The 26,990-nt window shown below is 42.0% G+C and overlaps 1 protein-coding gene across 4 annotated transcripts in view; it reads left to right on the top strand.

The window, feature by feature from the left end:
* The window catches only part of EPHA3 (EPH receptor A3), a 233,772-nt gene that overhangs the window by 164,539 nt on the left and 42,243 nt on the right, over window positions 1-26,990 (top strand). For all 4 annotated transcript variants that reach the window (XM_063126827.1, XM_063126826.1, XM_063126829.1 and 1 more), the window contains 4 exons: window positions 5,482-5,644; window positions 9,696-9,798; window positions 10,679-10,746; window positions 18,751-18,876. In XM_063126827.1, coding sequence (XP_062982897.1) covers window positions 5,482-5,644; window positions 9,696-9,798; window positions 10,679-10,746; window positions 18,751-18,876 — 460 coding nt within the window. The remainder of the gene's footprint in view (window positions 1-5,481; window positions 5,645-9,695; window positions 9,799-10,678; window positions 10,747-18,750; window positions 18,877-26,990) is intronic.

The raw sequence follows: 26,990 nt of genomic DNA, 5'->3' as shown, positions 1-26,990 counted from the left end.
AAGTTGTCCGAACCCAGGACATTTTCTGCAGGGTCACTTGTTAACTATGCAATGTGGCTTATTTTTCCTCAAACAACCAATGGGTTGTTGTTGAGTTGTTCAGGGTGGTTAACACACTGACTTACAGTTCAAGAACAACCCACAACCAGCCACTGACTGTGGGTTAGCATGTTGTGCAAACCCAGTCATTTATACTACCATTTTCTTAGCTGGTGTTTTGGGAAGCAAATGTTCCATATGTCAGAACTTCTCCATCCTGTTACCATTTACTGCTGGGAAGAGACGAGCATTTTTGAAGACCATTTCATGAGTAGGAAATGTTCCATGTAGAAATGGAAAGTTGTCTTCACAAGTGGGTAGAAATCACAAAAGTGAAGTATTTGGTAGGGCAAAATTTCAGTTAGGAAATTATTGCTACCACTTTCTCAGGTGTAGTTCGGAGATTAAATACTCCATCCAACCTTCTGCTTTCCCCACACTTACTCAAATAAGTGTATTCAGCAGTGTGTGTGTGGGGGGGGGGCATAGCTAGACCTAAGGTTTATCCCTGGATCATCCTGTTCATCTAGGTGACACACAGGGGATCCAGTGCTCAGGCGAACCCTGGATGATCCCAGGATAAACTTTAGGTCTAGCTGTGGCCTGTGTGTGTGTGTGAGGAGAGAGGGAAAGAGAGAGACTGGGTTCAAATAACACGATAACCAATGGTGGTTTAAATAGTTGACAGTTGGTTCTTTAACCCACCATGGGTTATCATGTTGTATGAAGGGGTGTTTTTTTTTAACCAAAGATTGGTTATTTGGCTGAAATAACCAATACAAATAACCAATCCTGTGCAGAGTTGGCTATTTGAACCACCGTTGGTTATCATGTTGTGTGGATGGCACTGTTGGTTATTTCCTTGGCCACCACTGGTTATTTCATCAGCCACAGAGCTGCAAGGCAAGAGTGGTCAAAGCAGTGGCTGCCACTCTAGTCCAGCTGGCTGAATATATTTTCAGCATCAATGGCTGATGGGATGCTAGCAAGAGGACTGAGGAAGGAGAGAGGGCAGGGGATGAGTGTGTGAACTTAGTGTGGACTAATAGTCAGCTCAACGCTGATCCTAATCCACACTGCAGTTGATTATTATCCTGTTGTGTGGGGAGTATCACCTGGATAAACAATTCCATTGACAATTGTGTTGACTAAACACCGCCAGAGTGTTAATGTCAAGGACTTTTACAGAGTGGAATCTGAACAATCTCTAACGTCACAGTCCTGTGCATGTCTAGTCAGAAGTAAACATCCATTGAATTAAATGGGACTTTTACTCTCAGGTAAGCAAGAATAGGATTGCAGCCACAATGTATATTAGCAGTACTTTTCCATCATGCAAAATGTAGTCATTACATATGCCATTAGCTTTTGTGGCAGATAATATAATATTAATGGCAGAATTTCTCACTATCAGATATGGCTTTTGTCTCAGGAAAATTCTCTGGCAGATTCTTTTTATTGGTATTTTATAGGTTTTGTTATCCACTAGCTTTCTTTTGGGATTAAAATGGAAATATTTAGAAATATTCAGGGGGGGGGAACTCTAATAGACTTTTCTTTAATTCATTATCATGTTGGATATATGATTATAGTTCTGCCTAGTGTAGGCTTCCTTTGTGTATGTGTGTGTTTTTAAACATGATGGATAAAATATAGTGTTTATGAAATTCTTTTCCTCTGCTATGAAAAATAAACGTAAACTATTATTCTACACATATTTGCCATGGAGTAAGTCCCGTTGAACTCTTGAGTAGACAAATATAGGATTGCACTGTGAGGCTGGTACATGAGAATCTGATTATTATTATTATTATTATTATTATTAACGTAAGACTGGCATATTAAACAGAAATTACTATCCTATTAAGATACATTGTTGCTTAGCATTATTATTATTATTTTAAAAAATTGAATAGCTTTGTTTAATAGTAAGAAATATCACTCTTACACAGACACAAAATATCTGTTATGCCTTCACAGTCATTGCATCAGGTTGTTTTGGAGAGTGCAGGACCTATATGCATTCTCACATTTTCATCCAGTCCTCTTTGCAAGTTACTAATTTTCTAGGAAGTTGTGCATGGTGGTCTGTAATACCTGTAGCTCAGGCCTGCCTGCCACCATCTTGTTCTCAGTTCCTCTGTCCCTGAGCCAGCGGGATTTTGCGCTTATGTGTATGTGATAGAAGTTGGATGCAAATGAAATGTCCTTTGTGGGAATAGACTGCATGAAATGAATATATTCAGATAAGGTGACCATATGAAAAGGAGGACAGGGCTCCTGTATCTTTAGCAGTAATGTAGAAAAGGGAATTTCAGCAGGTGTCAATTGAAGAGGGTGAAATTCACTCTTCATCACAACAGTTAAAGCTGCAGAAGCCCTGCCTTCTTTTGTATCTGGCTACTCTACTATAGCTAGTGTAGCTTTAACCGTTGTGATGAAGAGGGAATTTCACCCACTTCAACTGACACCTGCTGAAATTCCCTTTTCTACATTACTGCTAAAGATACAGGAGCCCTGTCCTCCTTTTCATATGGTCACCCTAATTCAGATAATGTTCCCCAACTCCCTATAGATGTTACTGAGACAACAGATAAAAGTTCTCTTATTTAGCCTTAGTGCTTAAGTTTACCCCTGCAGAGCCCTTTCAGCATCAGTATGACAGAATATTCTGCCACACTGGAGCTGCATAAAAAGGTATGAGTAAACCAAACCCAGAGCGATACATCTGCTTCAGTAAAACCCTGATGCTCAGCTTCTAGCGGCTATGAAAAAATGAATGTATGCAGTGTACCTTTCGGTATGTAGGCCGAAAACCTATACTTACTTACCTGGGAGTAAGCCCCACTGAATACAAAGAGGGTTTCTTCCAGGCAACATGCACAGGACTGTGCTGTTAGTTAATCAAACTACAGAAATGTAACTTTATAAGAGGTTTACATGAGTCCCTGTGAATGACAAAGGGATTTCTCATAGCTCCATATGCGCATGGCTACCATCCAGCATTTTTTTTCCTTTCAGGGAGGGAGAACAGCTGCCATATTAGGAAGTCGAAATTTAGTCTCATTCAGCAAAGGATAGCTTTATACAAACGCTATACTGCACCCTTGAGCCCAGATGGACTACTTAAGACATAATCCTCTCTGATCACTGACAAAACTAAGTCATTTTCCCAGCAATTAGGAATTAACTTTTAGCAGTGTAATTCAAGGTACAGTGAAAGGCATAGCCACATTTGCTGTACTAGTAGTTTACCTTCAAGTGTGGTGTCAGCAGCTAGAGTCATTTAACGGTAAAGCTGAGAGCCAAAATCATGTGGGAGATCTGTGGTTGGGGCAGGATCTACACTACTGCTTTAAAACGGTTTATAACAGCAGTGACAACTGTTGGGGCCCAGGACACACTGCATATACAGTTTTCAAACCGTTTTCAAAGTGTCATATTCTGCTTGGTGTACATCTGCCCCAGGATCTCCTTAAGGGTTTTCCTTAGTTCAAAGCAGCCGAATGGGCCCGCAGTCTTTTACTCCACCATTTTCCTCATTAGCCCACCACCACCACCACCGCCATTGCTGTTTGCCCATGGGAACACATGCAGATACAGACTTCACATGTTTTAGTAGGACATTTAGATTCCTTTTTTATTATTATTTATTTATTACATTTATATACTGCCCCATAAACAAAGCTCTCTGGGTGGTTTACAAAGATTAAAAATGTTGAACATTTAAAAACAAATATACAAAATTTTAAACCATAAAAAGCGTAAAAACAGTACATACCCACTATCCAGGGGTTAGTTAAAACACTCAACTTACGTTGTTAAATGCCTGGGAGAAGAGAAAAGTCTTGACCTGGCACCAAAAAGATAACAATGTTGGCGCCAGGCAAGCCTCGTCAGGGAGATAGTTCCATAATTGGGGGCGGGGGGGGGACCACTGAAAAGATCCTCTCCCTTGTTGCCATCCTCCAAGTTTCCCTTGGAGCAGGCTCCCAGAGGAGGACCTTATATGTTGGGCGTAGTGTACGGGTAGGTTCATGTTGGTAGAGGCGTTCCGTCAGGTATTGTGGTCCCAAGCCATGTAAGGCTTTATAGGTTAAAACCAGCACCTTGAATCGGGTTCAGAAATGTGCAGGTAGCCAATGCAAGCACGCCAGAGTCAGTCTTATATGTTTGAACATTCTGGTTCCTATTATCAATCTGGCCTCTGAATTTTGTACAAGCTACAGCTTCTGAACCGTCTTCAAAGGCAGCCTCATGTAGAGCGCATTGCAGTAATCTAAAGCAGATAGACAACTGAAGCCAGGCTATCCTTGTCCAGATAGGTGCGTAGCTAGGCCACCAAACAAAGCTGGTAGAAGGCACTCCATGCCACCTAGGGCTCCTGAGCCTCAAGTGACATGATTTTGTTGTAAACCGCCCAGAGAGCTTCGGCTGGGGGGCGGTATATAAATGTAATAAAATAAAATAAATAAATAAATAAATTTTAGGAGAACCCCTAAACTACGAACCTGCTCCTTCAGATGGAGTGCAGCCCCATCCAGAACAGGTTGAACACCCTCCATCTGGTCAAAAGAACCACCCACTAACAGCATCTTAATCTTTACCTTTTCATTAGCAACCATAAGGTCAAGAGGTTTGCTAGTTTGCAAAAGAATATCACATTTTCTGAATCACATCAGAAAATACAAGATTTCTTTTTTAAAAAAATACTAAGAAAAGAAACACTTTATTTAACCTTTCCTCATAAGCTGTTAGGAGGCAAAAGCCTTAAGGAGCATTCCAAAGCTGCAAAGGGCAGGATATGGGGCTGTAGAGGAGCCAAACCCTTCTGTGTCCTCATGCTCTCAGCCACAGACTCTGAGCCAAAACAGACATAACTTTAAATGTGAGTCTAGCAGCTATGTCTTCTTTTCATTTTTATTCTAGTGGAAGTGCAGGGGACCAATCCAGATCTTAAAAAGTGTCCCTATCCCCTACACTAGGGCCCCAATCCAGACTGGGGCCGCTCTTCTGACTCCTAAGAAGACATAGTTGCTAGACATGACACAATTTAAAAGTAATATCTGTTTTCTTCCTTTCCAAACAAAGGGAGGTGGTGGGGTTAGATCCTGCTTTTTCCTCTGTTTGGGATTCTATCATTTTGGTCTTTCCGAGGTGGTCAGATAAAGAGATTTATTGTACCATATTTAAAAATCTCAATACCCAAATGAAATTCTAAGAATGGACATCTTTGATTGCATCAAAAATAGAATCCCTTTCAGCATTCTGGCAAAGGAAGATAACATGCATGTGAATACAATTAACTTACACTTTAAATGCTGTTTACACAGCCAGAATAATATAGGAGGGAGCTGTTGTGTAAATGAAAATAAAACAATATGCCAACCCAATTGGCTTTGAATATGTTGGATTTTAATGTGGCAATTTCTTTTTCTAAAGCAGGAACAAGAGACAAGTTACACCATTCTGCGAGCAAAAAGCACCAACGTTACCATCAGTGGCCTCAAGCCAGACACTACTTATGTTTTCCAAATCAGAGCCCGAACTGCTGCAGGATATGGGACCAACAGCCGCAAGTTTGAGTTCGAAACCAGCCCAGACTGTACGTATTTGTAAAAATTGGATTTAAATGTTTTCCTGCACAATTTCAAAATTATATGGCTGGCTAGTTTTATTCCCGCTCTAGTTCAGCAAAAGTGATTCTATATTTATGATCTTCCTTTCCAGCTAACATGCCTATAAAATTTTATATTTTGTCATTATTTAAAAACATGTTATGAGAAATAAACCATAAAATGTGCAGGTGGTATCCCTACTTTCTCCTGCCATATCTTATTTATGTTGCCAGAATTAAATGAATCCTGAGCTAGACGGCAGCTCCTGCCGGAAAAGAAATGTAAAAGATCCGCAGTGTCATAATATTCTGACGTTGTTTGACCTTATGGATTCAAAAAACTTCTGAACTCCAAAATAACTAGAGTTTATTTTCTTCTTCTTCTCCCAAGTCCGCAGGCTGGCGCATTATTTTCATTAACTCTAAATACAGCATTTTTTCCCAAGTCACTAGGAATGGGAAAATAGCTTTTCATACAGATTACAGCCAAAGCCATTAATTTTATATTCTATGACCTTGATTACTTCTACACAAGGGTGCAAAGCATTGCTTTTTCTCAATCAGGTAAAAGTAGAACGATGGTTTTATATAGTACTTAATATAGTTCTATATTATCTGCTAATACTTGTCTTGATGGCCATGATCCTTTGATATTGTTTACTCAGAAGAAAGTCTCATTCAGCAAAGGTTGCCTGCAACATTAATTGCAAGCATCCAGCATCAGCTTTCTGCCCCTTCCCAGCTTCCCTTGGGAGAACCTTTCAGAGCTGTGAGCCACCACCAAGAGAGGCCCATTCTCTTGTTTGCATCCTCTGAATCTCAAAATGTGGGGGCACTTGAAGAAAGGCTTCCTTGAATGACCTGAAGGTACAGGCTGGTACTTAGGAGAAGAGATGTACCATCAGGTACAGAGGTCCCAAGCCATATAGAGCTATATGGGTTAAACCCAGCACTTTGAATTGGGCCCGGAAACTAATTGGGCCCAGTACAGATAAGTGTGAAACAGTGTAATACGATCATTAATTTTGCCACACACACAACATGCCCCTCCCCAGAAAACATACAAAAGACAGATTTAGGACTTGTTTCTCAGACATCGACAATCGTCACCTGATACCACAGGACCGCTTTTGAAATTGGGAGAGACATTGGAGTCAGTCATCTCAAGGAGGGAATGTCAGGCATTCTACTGGGCAAGCACATGCCACTTACCTCAGCTTAAGTATCTCCTCGGCTGGAATCCAAGGGGGTGCTTAGGCCCCTACCGATTCCATTCTGCAAGCTGTGGGTCCCTCCGATTCAGTTGTACAAGAAAAAAACACCACTTAGATAAAGGAGGTTTAGCGCTTCCTAGAGGAAGCCCCAAAGTGAGCAGAAACTCTCATTCGTGGGACAAGGCAGGCGGTTGGAACTCCCTTATGAAAGCTCCGCTGACCTGCCTCCATCCAGAAATAAGAGTTTCCACTTGTTTCAGGTTGCTCCCAGAAGTGCTCATTCACCGTTGCGCAAGCAGTGGGAGCCACTTGTGCAATGCAATTGCGGGACAGAAGAGAATCAGTGGGGGCATAAGCACCCTGTTGGATTCTGCCCTTTCTGTCCTGACCTTTTTATAGGGAAAAAACGGGCTCTTTTTTTCTTGCAGGGAATCCCCCAAAAAGACAGTATCTAACCAGAATATTCTGGTTAGTGGGAGTATTCTTGCTCCCACTTAAGATTAACAGACATTTTTAAAACAAAAATCATCTCAGGCCACCAGACTCTTTGAAATCAGACCTACACCAAGCAGGATATAACACGATTTGAAAACTGTATATGGAGTGTGTCCTGGGCCCCAACCGTTGTCAATACTGCTATAAGCCATTCTAAAGCAGTAGTATACCGTATTTCTTCGATTCTAAGATGCCATCGATTCTAAGGCGCACCCCATTTTTAGAGATGTTAATTTGGGGGAAAAAGGGCATCTTAGAATCAAAGAAATACTTCCCTCACCGCCCAGCCAACCTCCTCCCCCCCTTCCGCGCTTTCTTCTAATGGTTGTGTCCTTTTCTTTTTTCCCTCTGTGAGAGAAGAAACTGCCGTTTGCGCGGGAAGAAGGGGGGGCGTTGAAACAAAGAGTAAACTTAACTCTCCAGTCCCGCTCTTTACTTGCCTCTGCACCAGGGGACGACGACACGTGAGTAAGTCCCATGGAAATCGATGGGACTTACGAATAAATTTGCTTAACAAAAAAACAGGCGCTTACCCAACCAGCTCCTCGCTCGCATGGCTCGAAGCTGCTGCAGGAGCTTCCTCTTTTCCTCTTACCATATTGCTTCGATTCTAAGACGCCATCGGTTCTAAGACGCAGTCCATTTTTAGAGCTGTTAATTTAGGGGGAAAAGTGCGTCTTAGAATCGAAGAAATACGGTAGATCCTGCTTGAGATAATAACAATGCTATCCTATGCACACCTATTCAGAAGTAAGTATCATTGAGTTCAGTGAGACCCAGTCCCAGGAAAAATAGCACTGTAGCCTTCATGCTCTATTTTAAAGCTTGAATGGTTATCATTTGGCTCTCTGAATAAAACCATTAGCTCTGAGACCCTTGATAGTATTATTGAAAATATTTGAACAAGTTAACATTCAATCTGTCCATCTCAATGATAAACATACACTACAACTCAAGCAATAATATGAAGTTAGCCTTAATTTGTTGGACATATGAGGAAGGAGGGAGGAATTCCAAAGTTATAGCATAACATAGATTATACCACAGATATTGTAGTGGTAACTTTTTCTTACAGATTTCTCATAGGGCCTGAGTGTCTGAAGTTTAAGAAATGTTCTGTTTGGAAAGTATAATGTCTCAAAAATAAACAGAGAAATTTAGCAGCAAGCCAAGCAGTCTTGCACTTGACATGTTTGAATTTTTGAGATTTGTGAGCTTTTAAAAATTCCAACTCTTTCTCATAATCAGCTGAGCTCCCGGTTTTAGTTAACAAATAGCTATTGCAGTGATCTTGAGCCTATGGTATATATTCTATGAGGCACAGAAAGCATAAAAAACCATTCATGGTATTCTTCATTGGAATATATGACAAAGAAATATGTTTTTGTTTGGTGTTACTAGAATACACATGTATGTATATTGATGCTTGGCAAATGAATAGCATGAAGGTGTAAAACAGATAGCAGACTATTATTCTTTATTATCCTAATATTATTCTGGAACAGATTCTAATTGGTAACTTTACAGTCATGAATTGGATTTCAATATACTTATGTTTTAAGAATTTTTAGAGTTTGAAATCATAGCCCTTGCATAGTATTTGACACTTTGGACAAGATCCAGGCAATAAGCACTTTTAAATCCCACTGGCTTTAGAGGTATTTGTGGCAGAGAAATGGACAAGACGTCAAATGTGCAGCTCTTGTAGGTTTTTCATTTTTTTTCATTTGTGTGAGGAATGGAATTAAAACAAAGCTGAGTTAAGCCTCATGTATGAAAATGCTCTGAGCCACATACTTTACTAATGAAATTTGCACATGAAATATTGGCCTGTTTAATCTATCATATTTGACATCTACACCTAAATTCTTTTTAAAACATACTTTAAATCATCTGCAAAAGAAATCATCATCATAATGGATCCAAAGTTTGGATCCAAAGTTGCACAAGGGAGGCCTCCTTTGAATTCTACTGATTTCTGCATCTCAGTACAGCCTCCACTGCTTCATCATTCCATACTTTGTTGGAGGTCCAGGAGCTACAGTGGGGAGGCAGAAATCAGGAAAGCCTTGTTGTATGAGCAAAGTTCTGCTTGCACTTCGTTGTATCCAACCCAATATAATTTGTTCCTTAGCCATTGCAATTTGTAAACAGGACCTTCTCTTACCTTTTCTATTTGGTAGAATATGCTTTTTTTAGTTTAGAACTAGGTCAGGAAGTCATTCCTAAGTTAAGAACAAAATGACACTATATGATTTCAGTTATCTGCTGCCTGCATTTGTCAGCGATGATGTATTTAATGCTTTTTATTATTTCCTTATATTTTCTAGCTTTCTCCATCTCCAGTGAGAATAGCCAGGTTGTAATGATTGCTGTTTCAGCTGCAGTAGCAATTATTCTGCTCACAATTGTGGTTTACATCCTGATTGGGAGGTCAGTTCATTATTTGTTTTGTAGAACTATTTCCATTTCTTCAATGGCATGATGGAATAATAAGCACGGTCACTGACACACTGTCAAGAACAGTGGCTAGTTGGAACACCGTTACCTTTTGGATTCAGCACTTCTTCAGTTTTTGCAATGCAATTCTCAGCTCAAAAATTGTACCAAAATACCGATAAAATATCATAAAAGTTAGATATGCTTAGACATTTAGATACGCATGCTTAGACAGAAAGAACTTCCCCAACTATGCTGGCTGGGGCATATTGGGAGTTGTAGGACCTTTTTCTGTCTGAATATGCATGGGGTTGCGCTCTTAGAGATGCATTCTTTGAAAGAAAATTCTTTTAATGTATTTTTGTAAGAAGATCTGTTCAAAATGTGCATTTAAATACAGGTTTTGGTGCAGATTTTTAAAACTCACAGGTTTATGCAGAAGGGAAGAGAGTTATGAATGGATGTACGAGAAACTGACACAGACTAGAAATAGACGAATCCAGCCAACCTTAAGTTTTCAGCTTCCACTCAATCTGTAGAGCAGGAAGTCATGGCAGAGCCATGCACAGTAATGAGCCTGCTAACTATAGTAGCACAAGTCCTACAGAACTTGTTAAAAACAGCTATAAACACATTCTCAGGCAATTGTAAAACTAAACTGGAGGGGTCAAAAATCAACATATCGTCTCATTAGCCAATTTCCTCAAATTCCCTCAGAACATATCTCAGCTCTGTAGGGTTCAGAGAATGTAAACGGTACTAAAGTTTCTAACAGGTACTTAATTGTTCAGGGAACACATTTCATTCTGTTTTTACATGCAAGCAGTGTAGAAAATGTTGGGTTACTGATATTTTGGCCTTTTATTACTTGTAGATTCTGTGGACATAGTAAATCAAAACATGGAGCTGATGAGAAGAGGCTGTATTTTGGTAACGGGCATTGTAAGTTACAAAAACTACATCATGACTTATTGTATTAACGAAGTTTCTATGTACTCTGAACAAATTCATATTAAATTACAATTAATGAGATGGAATGTTTTGTGGTAAAAGAGGTCTCACTAATTTACACTTGATTCAGCTTCTTTTTCTTTACTCCCCCTTTCTTCAGCAACAAGAGGTTCTTCATCGTGGTCTCTATGCATCACACATATGGGCTCTGCGCCTGCGCTGAGACCTAAACCGGAACCTCCAATAGCTAAGCGAAACGCCTTCGGGCGGGAACCCCTCCCTCACGCCACTGCGCATGTACCGTGGGTTCCTGCCCTTACCTCAGTTCTTCTTCATCCGCCATTGTGCTTAGATGTAGAAACCAACCTCTTCAACCTCTTACCGTTTTCACCGTTTTTTCCTCAATCTTCCCTTGTAATCTTCTTCTACTAAGTTCCTGTGTGTTCATTCATTGGGACTTACTGCCTTGTAAGTGCCTTTATGATTGCAGCTTTAGATTCATTGGATGAGAGAGCACTGGAACCATGAAGTGTCTTTGCAATATCTAATTTGCTTTCTGTCCCTCACAGGCTGGGTCAGACTCAGCATTAAGGTAATTGAGGGTCAAATCCAAATGCAGGTCAATAAACAGGCATAAGTCAAAGGCACAGTTTGCCAGGCAAGTAGGCAGTCTCCAGAAGCAAGGTGCAGCCAAGGTCAAATTCCAAGAGATTGAGGAAGTGAAAACACAGTCCAAAAGTAGGGTCAGGCATTAGTAGCATGGAGAACCAAGTACTAGGCAGAATCAATGAAACAAAAGTACAAGTTGCTGCTGAAAGCTGAGGTAAGGTGTTGTTTCCCAAACCTCTCAAGTTCCAACCTAAAGCTGATATAGCCAGAGCTTCTAGAGCCCCACCCAGTGCTCAGCTGAAGTTAATCACAGGGTTATGTAAGAAATCCTCCATAAGAAATCCAGTTGCTGTGGTTTCTGAGGCATGCACTTTGCCTCCAGGTGGTGGCCTGTGTCTCTACCTTTTTGTGCAGGTGTATTCTAGAGGTAGGTAGATGCTTGACTTCCTTTTCAGCTTCTATGGAGGCCCTCAGGGGCCTCATCAAGTGTCCAGCAGGACTGAAGGACCTGGTGTAGCTTCCCTGGAGGTGCTAGGAGTGCCAGTGTCAGGATGATGCACCGGGTCATTGGACTCTCATCAACCAATGAGTCATCCTGGCCTTGGTGAAGCATGACAGCTGGGAGCCTGACACTTCCATATATACAAGCACAGTGTATTGGGAGTAAACCAACATTCCTACAGGAAGCAGCAAACCCATTAATCATGCATCAAGTCCCAAAATTCATCTTCAGCCAAATCACAGCTCTCAACTCTCTCTCCCTCAATCCCTCTCCCTCATTCTCTCTAAATTCAAATCCAAACTGTTTTTCTGCTTCCTCTGAAGATGGGTGTCACATTCCAAAAGCTGGAACCATCAAAGAATTTTAAGATGCTTTTGTCAAATCCCAGACCCTGTCATTGGACACTTTAGATGAAAATCTTAGCAGCAGGTACATTCATGCTAATCAGTGAAGCTTAAGTAATAATAATAATAATAGTACTTTTAAACATTGCCTACCTTCTATGGATTGTATCCAAAAGTGGCTTTGCTTTTATCGGAAAGTGCTTTTGCTCACTTGTGTCAGTGCACTCGATTTTTGGTGATATCTCCTACCTACCATAGCCTTTCATGGCATATCCCATTCTGTTCCAGAGGGTCTCCCAAACCTCAGAAGCATCTTGTCATGGGGGGATTATTAATATTATTAATATTTATTTATATAGCACCATCAATGTGCATGGTGCTGTACAGATAACACAGTAAATAGCCAGACCCTGCCGCATAGGCTTACAATCTAATAAGTAGTAGTAAACAATAAAGAGGGAAGGAGAATGCAAACAGGCACAGGGAAGTGTAAACAGGCACCGGGTAGGGTGAAGCTAACAGTATAGAGTCAGAACAAACTCAATATTTGAAGGCTATAGGGAAAAGAAAAGTTTTTAGCTGAGTTTTAAAAGCAGTGATTGAGTTTGTAGTTCTCAAGTGTTCTGGAAGAGCGTTCCAGGCGTAAGGGGCAGCAGAAGAAAAAGGACGAAGCCGAGTAAGGGAAGTGGAGGTCCTTGGGCAGGCGAGAAGCATGGCATCAGAGGAGCGGAGAGCCCGAGCGGGGCGATAGTGTGAGATGAGAGAGGAGAGATAGGACTTCTGTAAGTAGGGGGATCAGTGAACGGTGGATGTCCTGACTTGGGTGACCAGAAATGCTCTCTGCTAAGGAAAAGGCACCTTTGGCTACAACCCTACATCTTTATTATCAGCTACCATGCTTCTAGTTTTTTAAAATGTTGTCATTTCATGACAGGTATTTTAGTTCAAGGAAAAATATGTTACTTAGAATAAATCATCCACTAATAAGCCTGATCTGAATTGTTCTCAGTAAACTTGGGAACAGTTTCTCAAAACAGGATTGCCTGCTGAGTATGGCCTTGTTTTCTGGTATCACCGAAGGCTGAGCAATGTTTCTCACTAACAAGCCTCAACAGCTGGCCGCCTTGCAGGATTTATCTTTGCCCCCTCACTGTGCAACAACAGATGATGCCTTATACTAGTGAAGGACCGTTTTCTTATACATTAAAAAGATGAATTTCATTGAATCCTGTGAAGAACATTTTTGGCAGCAACCCCAACCCATTGTGAGCAAAGTAAAAATATGGTGATCGAGTCACATTTCCAATCTTGCCTCTAGTAACTTGAGCACCCATCTACAGGTCCTTCACATGAAATACTGGGGCACATGTATATTGCTGCATGCAAGGATCCCTAACAGATGATGGAGACTGACCCCACCTTTGCCCAAAGAGGCCCTCACCCGCTGCTGAAATGAAGATGAGGGCTGCTACAATGCATGCCATCTGTTCAGCAGTTCATACGTAATGCTGGTTTTGCATTCCACCTTTTGCATTCATAATCCTAGGTATCACGTGGGGTTTCCTCCACATAAAGACACACCCAGCATTCTCATGCTGATTTTGACTACCTCTGGATGTGTGTTGAACAAATGTGCTTAGCTAATGTTAGTCCATAAGCATGCTGAACAAGTACAAAGGGAGGGATGGGCGGGGAAAGAATTGGTATGTCAGTAAAGAAGGGCTTGGGTGAGAGTCCTGTTGCCTGATCCTGATCTTTTAACTTTACTTAAGGGCCATAGAAGGTTACATCTGCACCAGTGCTTACAGTCCAATCTACAACACAGATTGCTTTATAGTACTCATAACTAGTACTATATCCCGTTTATAATGCTTCTAGGGGTAGCATTATAACTAGATCCCGTTTATAATGCTACTAGGGGTACCGCAAGAAATTCAGTAGGGATGCTTGAAACTTGATCTCTACAAGCAAAACAGGGGCAGGAAGGTTAACTCACTTCAAGCAGGCCTTCAAGTCCTGATTATGCTTGTACATGTACATGACACATACCCTATTTTCTTACAGCTTTGATAGGGGAGAGCCTTCTTCTATGTAGGGCAGGAGAAATGAAGGCCCTAGAACTTGGTGGAATTTTGAGGTTTGAGTAAAATGATTGAGGGCCACAAATTCATTTTCAGGTCAAGGAATGGGATACTCAGAGAGCTTCGGCTATTGGGCGGTATAAAAATGTAATAAATAAATAAATAAATAAATACTCACGCATTCCTAATTTTATTCACATAGCAGAAACACCGTTGCTGGATTGCAGAGCTGTTATCTGCAACTCAAATTAACGTTACCTTCTATGTGGCTTGCATGTGGTTGCAGAAATTAAAACCTCTGCCTAATTACAATTGTGTCGGGGCAATTGAAACTTCAGATTGCTTTTTCCTCTAGAGCCTTTCTCCTCAGGAGCTTGCCTGGACTTTCTTTATTGTGAGCATGCAAGCTGTGATATCCAGCTACTTAAGGCCGCACACTGACAGTTAACACACTGGGCTTAAGCTATCCATTTAGAAATATGTGCTCCACATCATGAGGTCTTCATTATTCAAATTTAATTAGGTTATAAAACAGAAACAGCCATTTTAAAAGTGTCATGGACAAATAACAGGTCAAAAATTGTTCTCCCAACCTTCATCCAGTGGAATGTCACAATCACTATTTCTAAATTAGTCACAGTAGTTAAATTCCCATGGATTGGACCTCTTCAGTTTTTTTCTGCTTCAGCTTGCTAACATTTGAGAAAGAACCGTTGATTCTCTGAGAATGAATCCCCCTGCCCAAAATGAGCTGTGGATCAGAAAAACCATTGCTGTTAGGATATTTATGATTTCTGGCAATATTTCTGCACTATTTTTAAACTCCTAATTTAACTCTTATTTTATTCCCATGGTACCTTCATTATTAAGTATTCTGCTCCTGGAGCAACGGTTTCATTGTTGATTTAACAATTCCTGATTTATTCACAGAGTTTATTTCATGCCAGGATGGAAAGTAGGAAAGTATGTTTCTAAAGTGAGAGCTTCTGATGGTCAAGAATGCCTGGAAGTCAAACTGGAAAATATGCCCCCCTCCCTAATATCAGATGTGTCATGATTAGGTTGGACTGTTAGGTGGTGATAGAAATGTACTCTGAATATATTCAGAGGTGGTCCTCTTTATTACTACTCAATAGATTCCAGGGCAAAAGTCTGACATTCGAAACAGGTTTCTGAACAGGTTTGATTTGATTTGGTGAATCCTGGTTCAAATCAAATCCTCTGTTGATCTTCTGTTTCTTTTCAGTTAAAAAGTTGTGTTGAAGCTTTTGCGAAGGTGACAATACTCAGATATGTTATTTATTTAATTATTTAAATCTCATCTTTCCATCAAACAATGGCACTCAAGGCTGCTAACAATAAAATTAAAACAAAACAAAATCTTAATTAAAATAAAACTTTAAAAACAAATAAATTAAAATGTAATTAAAAATACAAGAATAAAAAAAATCCAATAATAATAAAAGCACCAACCAATTTAAAAGCCCGTCAGGAATAGACCAGTTTATATGCCAAAGGCCTGCCTGAATAAAACCTATTTCCTGCATTAGTAGTTAAAGTGTATATCCCATAACTATCCACACTGTTCTTTTGGTGTGTGTGTGTCCCCCCCCAACAACCCCCCCCCGAATGTTTGGTGCTATTTCTGGACTCGCCAACACTAATTTATTTTCCCCAAATTGCCATTAGGGAACTGTAAACCCAACAATACCAGGCACTCTTCTGAACTTAGTTGGTGCAGCACTGGTAACGGCACATCCAGAAAGCAAAATTCTCCTGGGCTAGTGGCAACAGGATAAAATAACTTCTGTGACTGCAATAAACTTTCTGCACTTCAGTCCATGGCAGCTGGTTTATTTCAGTCCGTTGATTCTGAATTGCTTGAGAAAGAGCCTCAGCCATGAACTGTTCCCTGCAGCCTTATTTCAAATCCTATAATATCACTTCAAAGGATCAGAAATATATTTCACCTCCTCAGATCATCTGTTTGCCCACGTCTGGCCAAGTCCTTTCGACTCCTTCGCTACCCGCAGGGCAATTCATGCTGGTAAAATGGAAATGATGATGCTTGCACAGAAGGAGCTGTAAAGTAGTGCAGCTTAGCACGTGCTCATGTGTTTATTATCTGCTGCTCATGACAGAATCTACTTACTATATGGACTGCTCTTGAGTAATTGGTGTGAAGAGATTATTCTCCTTGTAGCCACCGGTCACCTGATAACACAAAACCTCTGGGGGTCAGCATAACAAAAAAATCAGGGGCAATAGTCCCCACTGCTCAGCGGTTTTAAAAGTGCTGTGGGGATTTCTATTTAATTATTATTATTTTATTAGGGACAGGAGAGAGTCTGTAACCTGCAACCTGCATGAATGGCAGGGAGCATTTACGAGATCTTTAACCTATAGCAATATATTGCCAGTAGGGGTGTACGTGTGTGTCTTAATTGTTGCCGTTGGTTGGTAACTTTTATTGTGGTGGCTGTTTAACCAATCACAGTCCTGAAGGAAACACTGTCAGCATGTCATATTGGGCAAAAACACAGCCCCTCTATTCTGAAAGGAATCCTTAAATTGTGTCAGAGGCAATTAGTGCTAGAACTTAGGGAGTCAGCTTCCGTGATTTGATTAAACTTTTGCAGCAGTTGGCCTGGTAGATGAAGTAAGAGCAGAAAAAAGAGCCCTGCTGAATCAAAGGAAACGTCCACGGAGTCCAGGCATAGGCCACTTGTGGCCTTCCAGACGTTTTAAGCCTACAATCCTCATAATCTCTCACCATTGGGTATGCTCAGGGCCGGTGCCAGGCTTTTTTGCGCCCTAGGCAAGGTGAGCTGCTTTCAAACACCCCCCCCCCCACCGTATCACACGCTCCACGCGGCCCGCTCACCCCGGGGCCAGGGACGGGGCTTACCGTTGGCAGGCGGGCGGCTGCCGGCGCCCCGATCCGGCCTGAGGCGAGCGAGCTGGGCAGCAGGAGCACTACACGCGGCGCCCGACTCCTCTGGCCGCCTGGACGCGGCGGCAGAGTTTCATTGAGGGGCGTCGAGGCGGGCTGCTGCCCTTCGCCTCCGTCCTTCGGGTTGGAATGGCAAGCGGGAGGCTGGCCACATGGCCGGGTGGAGGGAAGGGAAGGCGGCAGGGAGGAGGAGGAGGAGGCAATCACGCCGGGTGAAGGAGCCGCCGGCGCCGAGCAGGTAAGGCGGACTGTCACCCCTCTCCACCAGGCGGCTCCACGTTCTGATGTCCGGCGCGCGCCGGAACTCAGAACGTGGAGCCGCCCACCCCCCAGTGTCCCAGGTTGGCTTCGGCTGCTGGGCGGGCGCCCGGCTGAAGCCAAGCCAGGGACGCTGGGGAGCAGGGCGAACGGCGCACCCGGAAGCTGCCCTCACTTGGTCAGAGTGGCTCTGGGAGTGGGAGGGCAACTTCCGGGGGCCCCGAACTTGGCGCTCTAGGCCGCCGCCTAAGTGGCCTTAATGGAAGCACCGGCCCTGGTATGCTGTCAAGAACTTGTGGGAGATGTAGGCCAAGCGTCTGGAGGTCCACAGGTTGTCTGCCCCTGATTTAATCCATCAACTTGTTTCCATCAACCAATGGCAAATCAGGTGCTTCCAGAAACTGGTACAAAGAAGATTTGAATGGCAGCCCCTGATGTTTGTCCCTTAGCACCTGATATTCAGGGGTATGCTGGGTTGGAACATTGACACTCTGTTCAGCTATCGTTGCTAATATCCATTAATAGACATGCTTTCTCAAATGTGAAAGACAGTGGCCATTACCACGTCTTATGGTAGTGGATTTCATCAAGTTTATAAATTATGTGAAGAAATACTTTATTTTAGCTTGGTTAAACATGATTAGGGGGCAAGAATGTGCATATAAGACAAGCCCCAATGTTCCTGGGTCCTCTAGAAGCCTTCGTACATTGATCACAAAGTTCTTAAAATGGGTTTTGAGTATGCTTGGCTGAACATGCTTAGCACCCTTGTCACATTCAGAAATCCTGATAAGACAGGGTTTCTGGTCGTGCAGAGGTGGCTAGGTCTGATCAGATGAATATGCTTAGAAACCATTTTCAGAACTTTGCATTAAACACGTACAGATATCTAGAGGAGCCCATGCCTGGTGACATTGAGTGCATGCCCCTGCTTCCTACACCCTGTTAGCCAGCTCATGCTCAGGTAAGCAATTGATCAAGGCTTTTGTCTGTCCTGAATCTACTGTCAATCAATCTCAAATGGATGACAGTATTTTCTCTCTATATTCATTTTCTTCATGCCTGTCATGTCAGGGCCAAAACAGAGGAGATGCTAAAGATCCATAAACAGATTTCCTAATAATTATATTTTCTTTTAACAATTTCTTTTAAAATTTATAATGAATGTAATACATTCACTAGATTTTGTGTATATGATGATCACTTTTATTGATTTTGTACTTGTCTCTCTGGGTTCCTTCTAAACAGTAAAGCTCCCAGGCCTTAGAACGTATGTCGATCCACATACATATGAAGATCCCAATCAGGCTGTCCATGAATTTGCCAAGGAGCTAGATTCTTCCAGCATAGCAATTGACAAAGTTGTTGGGGCAGGTAAGAATACTTATAATGTCCTCTCTAATGAGAACCACTGTGCCATTCCAGCCTATCCACTGCAGCTGGACCTTTTAAATGCAGATATTTTGGATAAGAAAACTGGCTAAGATGCAAAGCAAATAGTTATTGAAAGGTATTTATATTTGCATGCTGAATTAGGGAAAATCATCCTGAACGACAAATCCCAGGCATCAGAAAGATCAACTGTGCTCTTCAAATCTGCCTGGATTGAAATAATATTCAGGGGTGTGCACAGACTTCCCTACCAACTTTGGAGGCCGATTCAGTCCCAATCCATTTTGGCCCACCGTATCTCACCTGCTCCAAATCGAGATTTAGATGCCCGAAATATCTGGATATCCGATGGGCTAGATGGATGGCTGACACCTGGCTTTCCTGGATGCCTGCTGAGCAGCTGCTCCAACTGGTGCCCAGCCCCCCTCCCACACACACACATACGAACCTCTTTTTCCTTGCCTGGATCTGCTGTGAGCGCCCGCTGCTGTCCGAGCATCTTCACAGGAGTTGCCATTTTTAAAATGGTGACTCCCTCAAAGAGGCTTCTATGGTTGAAGGTGTTCACAGCAGGTCCAGGCAAGGAGAAGGAGGTTCGTGCGGGGTGGTGGGGGTGGTGGGGGTCCAGATAAGACTGAACCACTCTGAAACCCAGAGCCTACCTGCTCGGCTCGAAGTCTGCCTACTCAAATCAGCCTGCTACAGCTCAAAATTTGCACAGCCCTAATATTCAGGAAGTCTTTTTTAAGAACCATGTTTATTATACACAAAAAGCAAAGTTAGCCGTATTGGACCATGAGACAAAACTCCAAACTTGACAGCTGGATAATAGCTTCATTGGGACCAACCAAACTGTCATAAAATAGTGTGCAAGCTTTTGAGTTCTCCAGGGTAGAGTATACCGGGGTGGGCGGGGGGGGAGAGAGAGGGAGAGAGAAGAAGAAGAACAAGGAGAAATAGGGAATTCCAAAAATTAGTCCAGATTTGAGGCCAGGAGGTCTGCATTTTAGGCTCAGGCTCAAGATTGCAAGCTGGAAAAGTTAGTTATTGCAGATATCAAGCTACATGTAGGATTCTCGGACAAGGATGCAATGACTTACCCACATTCTAAGGATAGAGAACAGCTGTTACCTTGGGCAAAACTCACAGGTTCCCATTTTTTCCTACATAGAATCATAGAATAGCAGGGTTGGAAGGGGCCTACAAGGCCATCGAGTCCAACCCCCTGCTCAATGCACCCTGCTCAATCCACCCTAAAGCATCCCTGACAGATGGTTGTCCAGCTGCCTCTTGAATTCCTCTAGTGTGGGAGAGCCCACAACCTCCCTAGGTAACTGATTCCATTGTCGTACTGCTCTAACAGTCAGGAAGTTTTTTCTGATGTCCAGTTGGAATCTGGCTTCCTTTAACTTGAGCCCGTTATTCCGTGTTCTGCACTCTGGGAGGATCGAGAAGAGATCCTGGCCCTCCTCTGTGTGACAACCTTTTAAGTATTTGAAGAGTGCTATCATGTCTCCCCTCAATCTTCTCTTCTCCAGGCTAAATATGCCCAGTTCTTTCAGTCTCTCTTAGGGCTTTGTTTCCCGACCCCTGATCATCCTGGTTGCCCTCCTCTGAACATTTTATATGTAAAATCTGTAATTCATGAACCTGACTCTGTGCCACTTTTGCATATTTCCGCCATAATTCTGTTTTGTTTCATTTCCATTATAAAATTATTATTTGAAAAGAGCACCTTCTCAAAATAAGTATTTAAATATGCAAGTTGATGTTTTTACACTGGTGAGAACTCTGCAGTAACATTAAGAGAAATGCAAAATCTGGTGGGTAACTACATCCAAGAACTCTGGATCAGGTCATTTCGTATAAGAATCTGTAAAGATCAAATTCCTTAAGCATCTCTACCTTTATATACTGCTGTTGTAAAACATAACATAAAATGAGATCCATTGCTTCATATCTATGGTCTCTCTTAATCACTGTCTCTAATAGTGATTAGCCCTACATGTATTATTTGTGTACATCAACTAGTAACAACAACAATACGTTTTTTGCTCAATCCACAGATTGTTGCAACACATACAAACTTGACATTTTACTATACTACATATGGTAAAAATTGCATATGGTTATGTAAAATTTTGGAAATTTGACAATGAAACTGTTTCATAGCACATTTATCGAAAAGTGATTGAATTCCTACAGAGTGCAGTGGAATCATGACAGCACATGGCAGTATCCCATCTCAGCCTGTTGAGTGACTAGGGGAGAACTTTTCCGCCCACAGTACAGCAGAGATCAAGAACTTTCAGTGTCCACTCATTTGATGGGTCAATGTATTCTTCAGGAATGCAGGATTTGGAACTCATGTAACACCAAGGGGTTGACTTTTGCGTGAAGTCTGTTATGACTAAGGAGATCACAAGGAAACTAATATCAGAAGTAGGGATGGATCAGTTTGGTTTTGATAAGGATTTACCAAAATTTGCACAGTTCTCCATATTCAGGACAAAAAGAAGTTGATACTGAATAACTGGAAGGTGGCAGAATCCGAAACTGATAGATTTGTCCATCCAGACCCAGGGCTTTGACTGCTTAGGTCTTAAAAGTTTGAATTTCTGTATATTCAACCATGTTAGTGTTTAACTGGGGCTCGTCTCCACAGGCGCGTTGCCCCTGGCTTGCTTCTGAGTGGTGGCTGCATCATGTAGATCACCTGCTGCCACTCCGAAGCTACTTATTTAATCTTTAGATGTGAACCTTCACATCTAAAGATTAAAAATAAAAAAACGGGTGTGGGGAGAGGAACAGGGCAGCCAGAGCGAGTTCAGAGGGAGGAGAGACGGCTGCCCCGTTCCTCCCCTTTCCTAGTTCTGCCAGCAGCAGGAGCTGCAACTCCGATTTCACACTCGTTCCCATGCAGATGCTGGGAAGGAGCGCCAATTCAGGAGCCCAGGCCCTCGGGGCGCAGACCCAAGGCCATCAAGACCTGGAATTTCCAAGTGGGGTTGCCAACACTGTTCTGAAAAATCAGTACAGCCATTTCACTAAAAGTAACAAATCTTCATGAGGAAAGCATAACCCCCACATGCTAGACAACATTAAACTAAATTTTGATTAGTAGCATTATACTAAAAAATCCCTTCCGATTATTACTGAGACTTTTCATGGAGTTGTGTTTCATCTGTACTTAAAAATGTTAATCAATTTTTCTTTTGCCCTTAATTCTTAGGACAGAATCCAACTGGGCACTTCCTGATTCCCTGCTAATTACCTTCTGTAAGTGGTGGCTCCCACAGATTCTGTTGCACAAGCAGGTCCCATCACTTATACAAAGGAGATTTAGCATTTCCTAGAGAACGTTCCAAAATGAGTGGGAACACCTGTTTCTGGAAGGAGGCAGGTTGGCGGAGCTCTCTTATGTGAGCTCCCTTGACCTGTGTCCTTCCAGAAATGAGTGTTTCGGTTTGTTTTGGGTTGCCTGGGATGTGCTCAATTGCCATTGCACAAGTGGTGGGGACTGCTTGCCTGACAGAATTGGTGGGGCATAAAGGAATCAGCAACAGCACAAGCGCCCTGTAGAATTCTGCCCTTACTGTTGGTGCCTGTAAAGGGTTTTTTTTTGCTCTTGTTTTTGAATGTGCAGAGATTGATCAGAATCTGAACTGAAATCTCAGATTTTCGTTTCAGATAGGTTACTGAATAGCCATCAGTTTGCAGTGATGTTTGCTCAATAGATTGATTTTCTTTTAACACAGCATTTGAGTTACTTCCTTAAGAGCAAAAGGCTTCTTGAGAGATTGCAAATCATCTGAGCAATAAAGATACCCTGAATCCAAGTTTGTTGCAAACTTACCGATTTCCGAAGAATCAGTTCCTGATATGCAGGATTACTGTACAGCATTTGTATTTGTGCTTTTAACCTGTTGGTTGTTTTATTATAGTTTTAATTTTTGTGAACCGCCCAAAGAGCTTTGGCTATTGGGCGGTATAAAAATTTAATAAATAAATAAATAAATAAGCAGAAGGACTTGGTGGATTGTGCCCAAAGACCGTAATGTTTCAAACTTCTATTTTGGATATACCCTAACAGCAATTAAATACACTACTCAGGAATAAGTACAGAATGGGTAAAATCCAGAACAGTGGAAGTTGGAGCAAAAACTGCATTTTCATTTGCATCTTAAAAGTTAGGACATTTATTTTGGCAGAATACTATTTATTTTATTTATTTATTATTATTTATTTATTTATTACATTTTTATACCGCCCAATAGCCGAAGCTCTCTGGGCGGTTCACAAAAATTAAAACCATAATAAAACAACCAACAGGTTAAAAACACAAATACAAAATACAGTATAAAAAGCACAACCAGGATAAAACCACGCAGCAAAATTGATATAAGATTAAAATAAAGAGTTAAAACAGTAAAATTTAAATTTAAGTTAAAAGTAAGTGTTAAAATACTGAGTGAATAAAAAGGTCTTCAGCTGGCGACAAAAGAAGTACAGTGTAGGTGCCAGGCGGACCTCTCTGGGGAGCTCATTCCACAACCGGGGTGCCACAGCGGAGAAAGCCCTCCTCCTAATAGCCACCTGCCTCACTTCCTTTGGCAGGGGCTCACAGAGAAGGGCCCCTGTAGATGATCTTAAGGTCCAGGCAGGTACATATGGGAGGAGGCGTTCCTTCAAATAACCTGGCCCCAAACCGTTTAGGGTTTTATGGTTCAGGTTCTGTTATTGCTTTCAATAACCCGAAGAATGATAACAATGGAAATATGAAGGACATACCAGGCATTTCCTTCACTATTTCAAAGGGCACTTTAATATTGTCAAATTGCTTTAATTTAGGTTCCTAATTTCTACCCAATATATCTGATCCTGTTTTTAAACTAAGGTGTTATACTTGCCATGTACTGCAGCATGCACTTTTAAAATCTTTGATGTAGAGATTTATTTACTTTTTCTAAATCAAATTCTTGACTTTAAATATACCTGGGGATGGCCATCTCAGGGAAATTCAGCCATTTAGAGGCTCACCTGAGCTTCCGGCCCAGCTTGCATTTGCGAGCTGACCCGTGGCCTTTTTCTAAAATCAGAGAACTCTTCTCAGATTCTTTTTTCTTCTTCCTTGCATTTATATTTACACAAATTGCACATACAATTTGCATAATTGAGCAGTTTGGGGCATAATTTGCTTAATTTTCTGCAAATTGCAGGAGCAATTTGTGCAAATTAAGCATATTGCAGCTGTAATTTGTTCAGATTAAGCACGTTCTGGGCAAATTTGTGCAAATTTTGATTTAAAGGGAGGGACACCTGAAAACTATGAGCTGAGCTGACTTGATCTACATCGAGCCAAGCCAGTTTGTGGGTAAGCAAGCCAAAGTCTGGAGGGCCAAGCTGATGAAAGCTTAGTGAACTTCATCCCTCAGATGGAGGCCTCTCCGACATCCCTATATATACCATTGTTGTCAAAGTGAGACGTGGAAGTTCCTAAGAAAGGCATAAGAACCTCTTCCTGCTCTGCAATTCCAATTTATTTATTTATTTTACATAAATGCTAACTCAGACGGGAAGCAGAAACTGGAGGAGCATTGTGTTTTTCCAGATCATTGCAATGTCATTTCATTTATCCTCTAGATACTCAACTAGGGATGTAAAAATCAGCAAAAATTCAGCTTGTCGGGGTTCTCCAAATTCCACTTTAAAGCTTGCCTTGACTCAAGTCCGAATCAGATTACAAGCTTTTTTCCCCTTTTTATATGAAAATTTGTAAATATTTCCAGGCACATTTCTAAACATATGCAACAACTGTGCACATTTTTGGAATTAAGCATTTTTCTCTCATTAATTAATTTTTTTTTTCAAAAGTATGCATTTTTCCATGTGCATTTTTCAAAACAGTGAGTACACATGCATCTTCCACTCTGAAATGATAAATGTATAAGAAAGTATACATATACAGCGGTGGCCAAAATTGTGGACACTTTTTGAAATTTTCATGTTTTATAAATTTGCATGCTTATAGAAAATGTTCTGTTTTACAATTTTCAAATGTTTATATATCAATTGAAAGAGAATTTAATGCTGAATTCAACACAAAAAACAGAATGCAAATATCTGCTGTATAAAAAATGTTATGCTTACTTTAGTCTAAAAATAAACAGGTGTGATTGAGTGAAGAAGCAGATTGGAATTGCAAACCCTACTGGCCAATCACAGTCCTTGTTCTGGTGACCAATCACATGGCAGTAGCTGCGATACATCATGTTTCAAGTTGAGGAAAGTCAGTTTTGCTGTTTGTTCTGTAACTAAAGCGCAATTGGAGATTGTGTGAATATTTGAAGTATTTCTCAAATTATTTTATTTATTTATTTATTTAATTACATTTATATACCGCCCCACAGCCGAAGCTCTCTGGGCGGTTTACAACATTTTAAAATAGTAAACATTAAAAGTATACAATTTAAAAACACACACACACACACACATAAAAACAGTATAAAAACAACAGTATCCATTTAAAAACAACAATTGTGGGGTCCATTAAAAACAAACTTAACGTTGTTAAATGCTGTTAAAAAGCTGTTAAAAAGCTGTTAAAAATGCCTGGGAGAAGAGAAAAGTCTTGACCTGGCGCCGAAAAGATAACAATGTTGGCGCCAGGCGAGCCTCATCGGGGAGATCATTCCACAGTCGGGGGGCCACCACTGAAAAGGCCCTCTCCCTTGTTGCCATCCTCCGAGCTTCCCTTGGAGTAGGCACTCGGAGGAGGACCTTAGATGTTGAGCGCAGTGTACGGGTAGGTTCATGTCGGGAGAGGCGTTCCATCAGGTATTGTGGTCCCAAGCCATGTAGGGCTTTATAGGTTAAGACCAGCACCTTGAATTGGGCTCGGAAACATATAGGCAGCCAATGCAAGCGGGCCAGAATCGGTGTTACATGCTCAAACCTCCCTGTTCCAGCTATCAATCTGGCCGCCGCATTTTGCACAAGCTGCAGCTTCCGGACCGTCTTCAAAGGCAGCCCCATGTAGAGGGCATTGCAGTAATCTAATTTGGAAGTTACCAGAGTATGGACAACTGAAGCTAGGTTATCCCTGTCCAGATAGGGGCGTAGCTGGGCCACCAACCGAAGTTGGTAGAAAGCACTCCGTGCCACCGAGGCCACCTGAGCCTCAAGTGACAAAGATGGTTCTAGGAGAACCCCCAAGCTACGAACCTGCTCCTTCAGGGGGAGTGCAACCCCATCCAGAACCGGTTGAACACCCCCCATCCGATCAGAGGAACCACCCACCAGCAGCATCTCAGTCTTGTCTGGATTGAGCTTCAGTTTATTAGCCCTCATCCAGTCCATTGTCGCAGCCAAGCACCGGTTCAGCACATCCACAGCCACACCTGATGAGGATGAAAAGGAGCAGTAGAGCTGCGTGTCGTCAGCGTACTGATGACAGCGCACTCCAAAACTCCGGATGACCGCACCCAACGGTTTCATGTACATGTTAAACAGCATGGGGGACAAGACCGATCCCTGCGGAACTCCATACTGAAGAGTCCACGGGGCCGAGCAATGTCCCCCAAGCACCACCTTCTGGAGCCGTCCTGCTAAGTAGGAGCGGAACCACTGCAATGCAGTGCCCCCCACTCCCAACTCAGCCAGACGTTCCAGAAGGATACCATGGTCGATGGTATCGAAAGCCGCTGAGAGATCAAGGAGAATCAACAAAGTCACACTCCCCCTGTCCTTCTCCCGACATAGGTCATCATACAGGGCAACCAAGGCTGTTTCCGTGCCAAAGCCGGGCCTGAAACCCGACTGAAATGGATCCAGATAATCAGTCTCATCCAAGAGTGTCTGGAGCTGGCCCGCCACCACCCACTCAAGGACCTTGCCCAGGAATGGAACATTTGCTACCGGCCTGTAGTTACTAAGATTTTCCGGGTCCAAGGAAGTTTTCTTCAGGAGTGGTCTCACTACCGCCTCTTTCAGACGGTCTGGGACCACTCCCTCTCGTAGAGAGGCATTAATCACCTCCTTGGCCCAGCCAGCTGTTCCATCCCTACTAGCTTTTATTAGCCAAGAGGGGCAAGGAT

Source organism: Elgaria multicarinata, chromosome 5, assembly GCF_023053635.1.
Source record: "Elgaria multicarinata webbii isolate HBS135686 ecotype San Diego chromosome 5, rElgMul1.1.pri, whole genome shotgun sequence".
NCBI classification, from domain to species: domain Eukaryota; kingdom Metazoa; phylum Chordata; class Lepidosauria; order Squamata; family Anguidae; genus Elgaria; species Elgaria multicarinata.
This window is presented reverse-complemented; position numbering and strand designations above follow the sequence as displayed.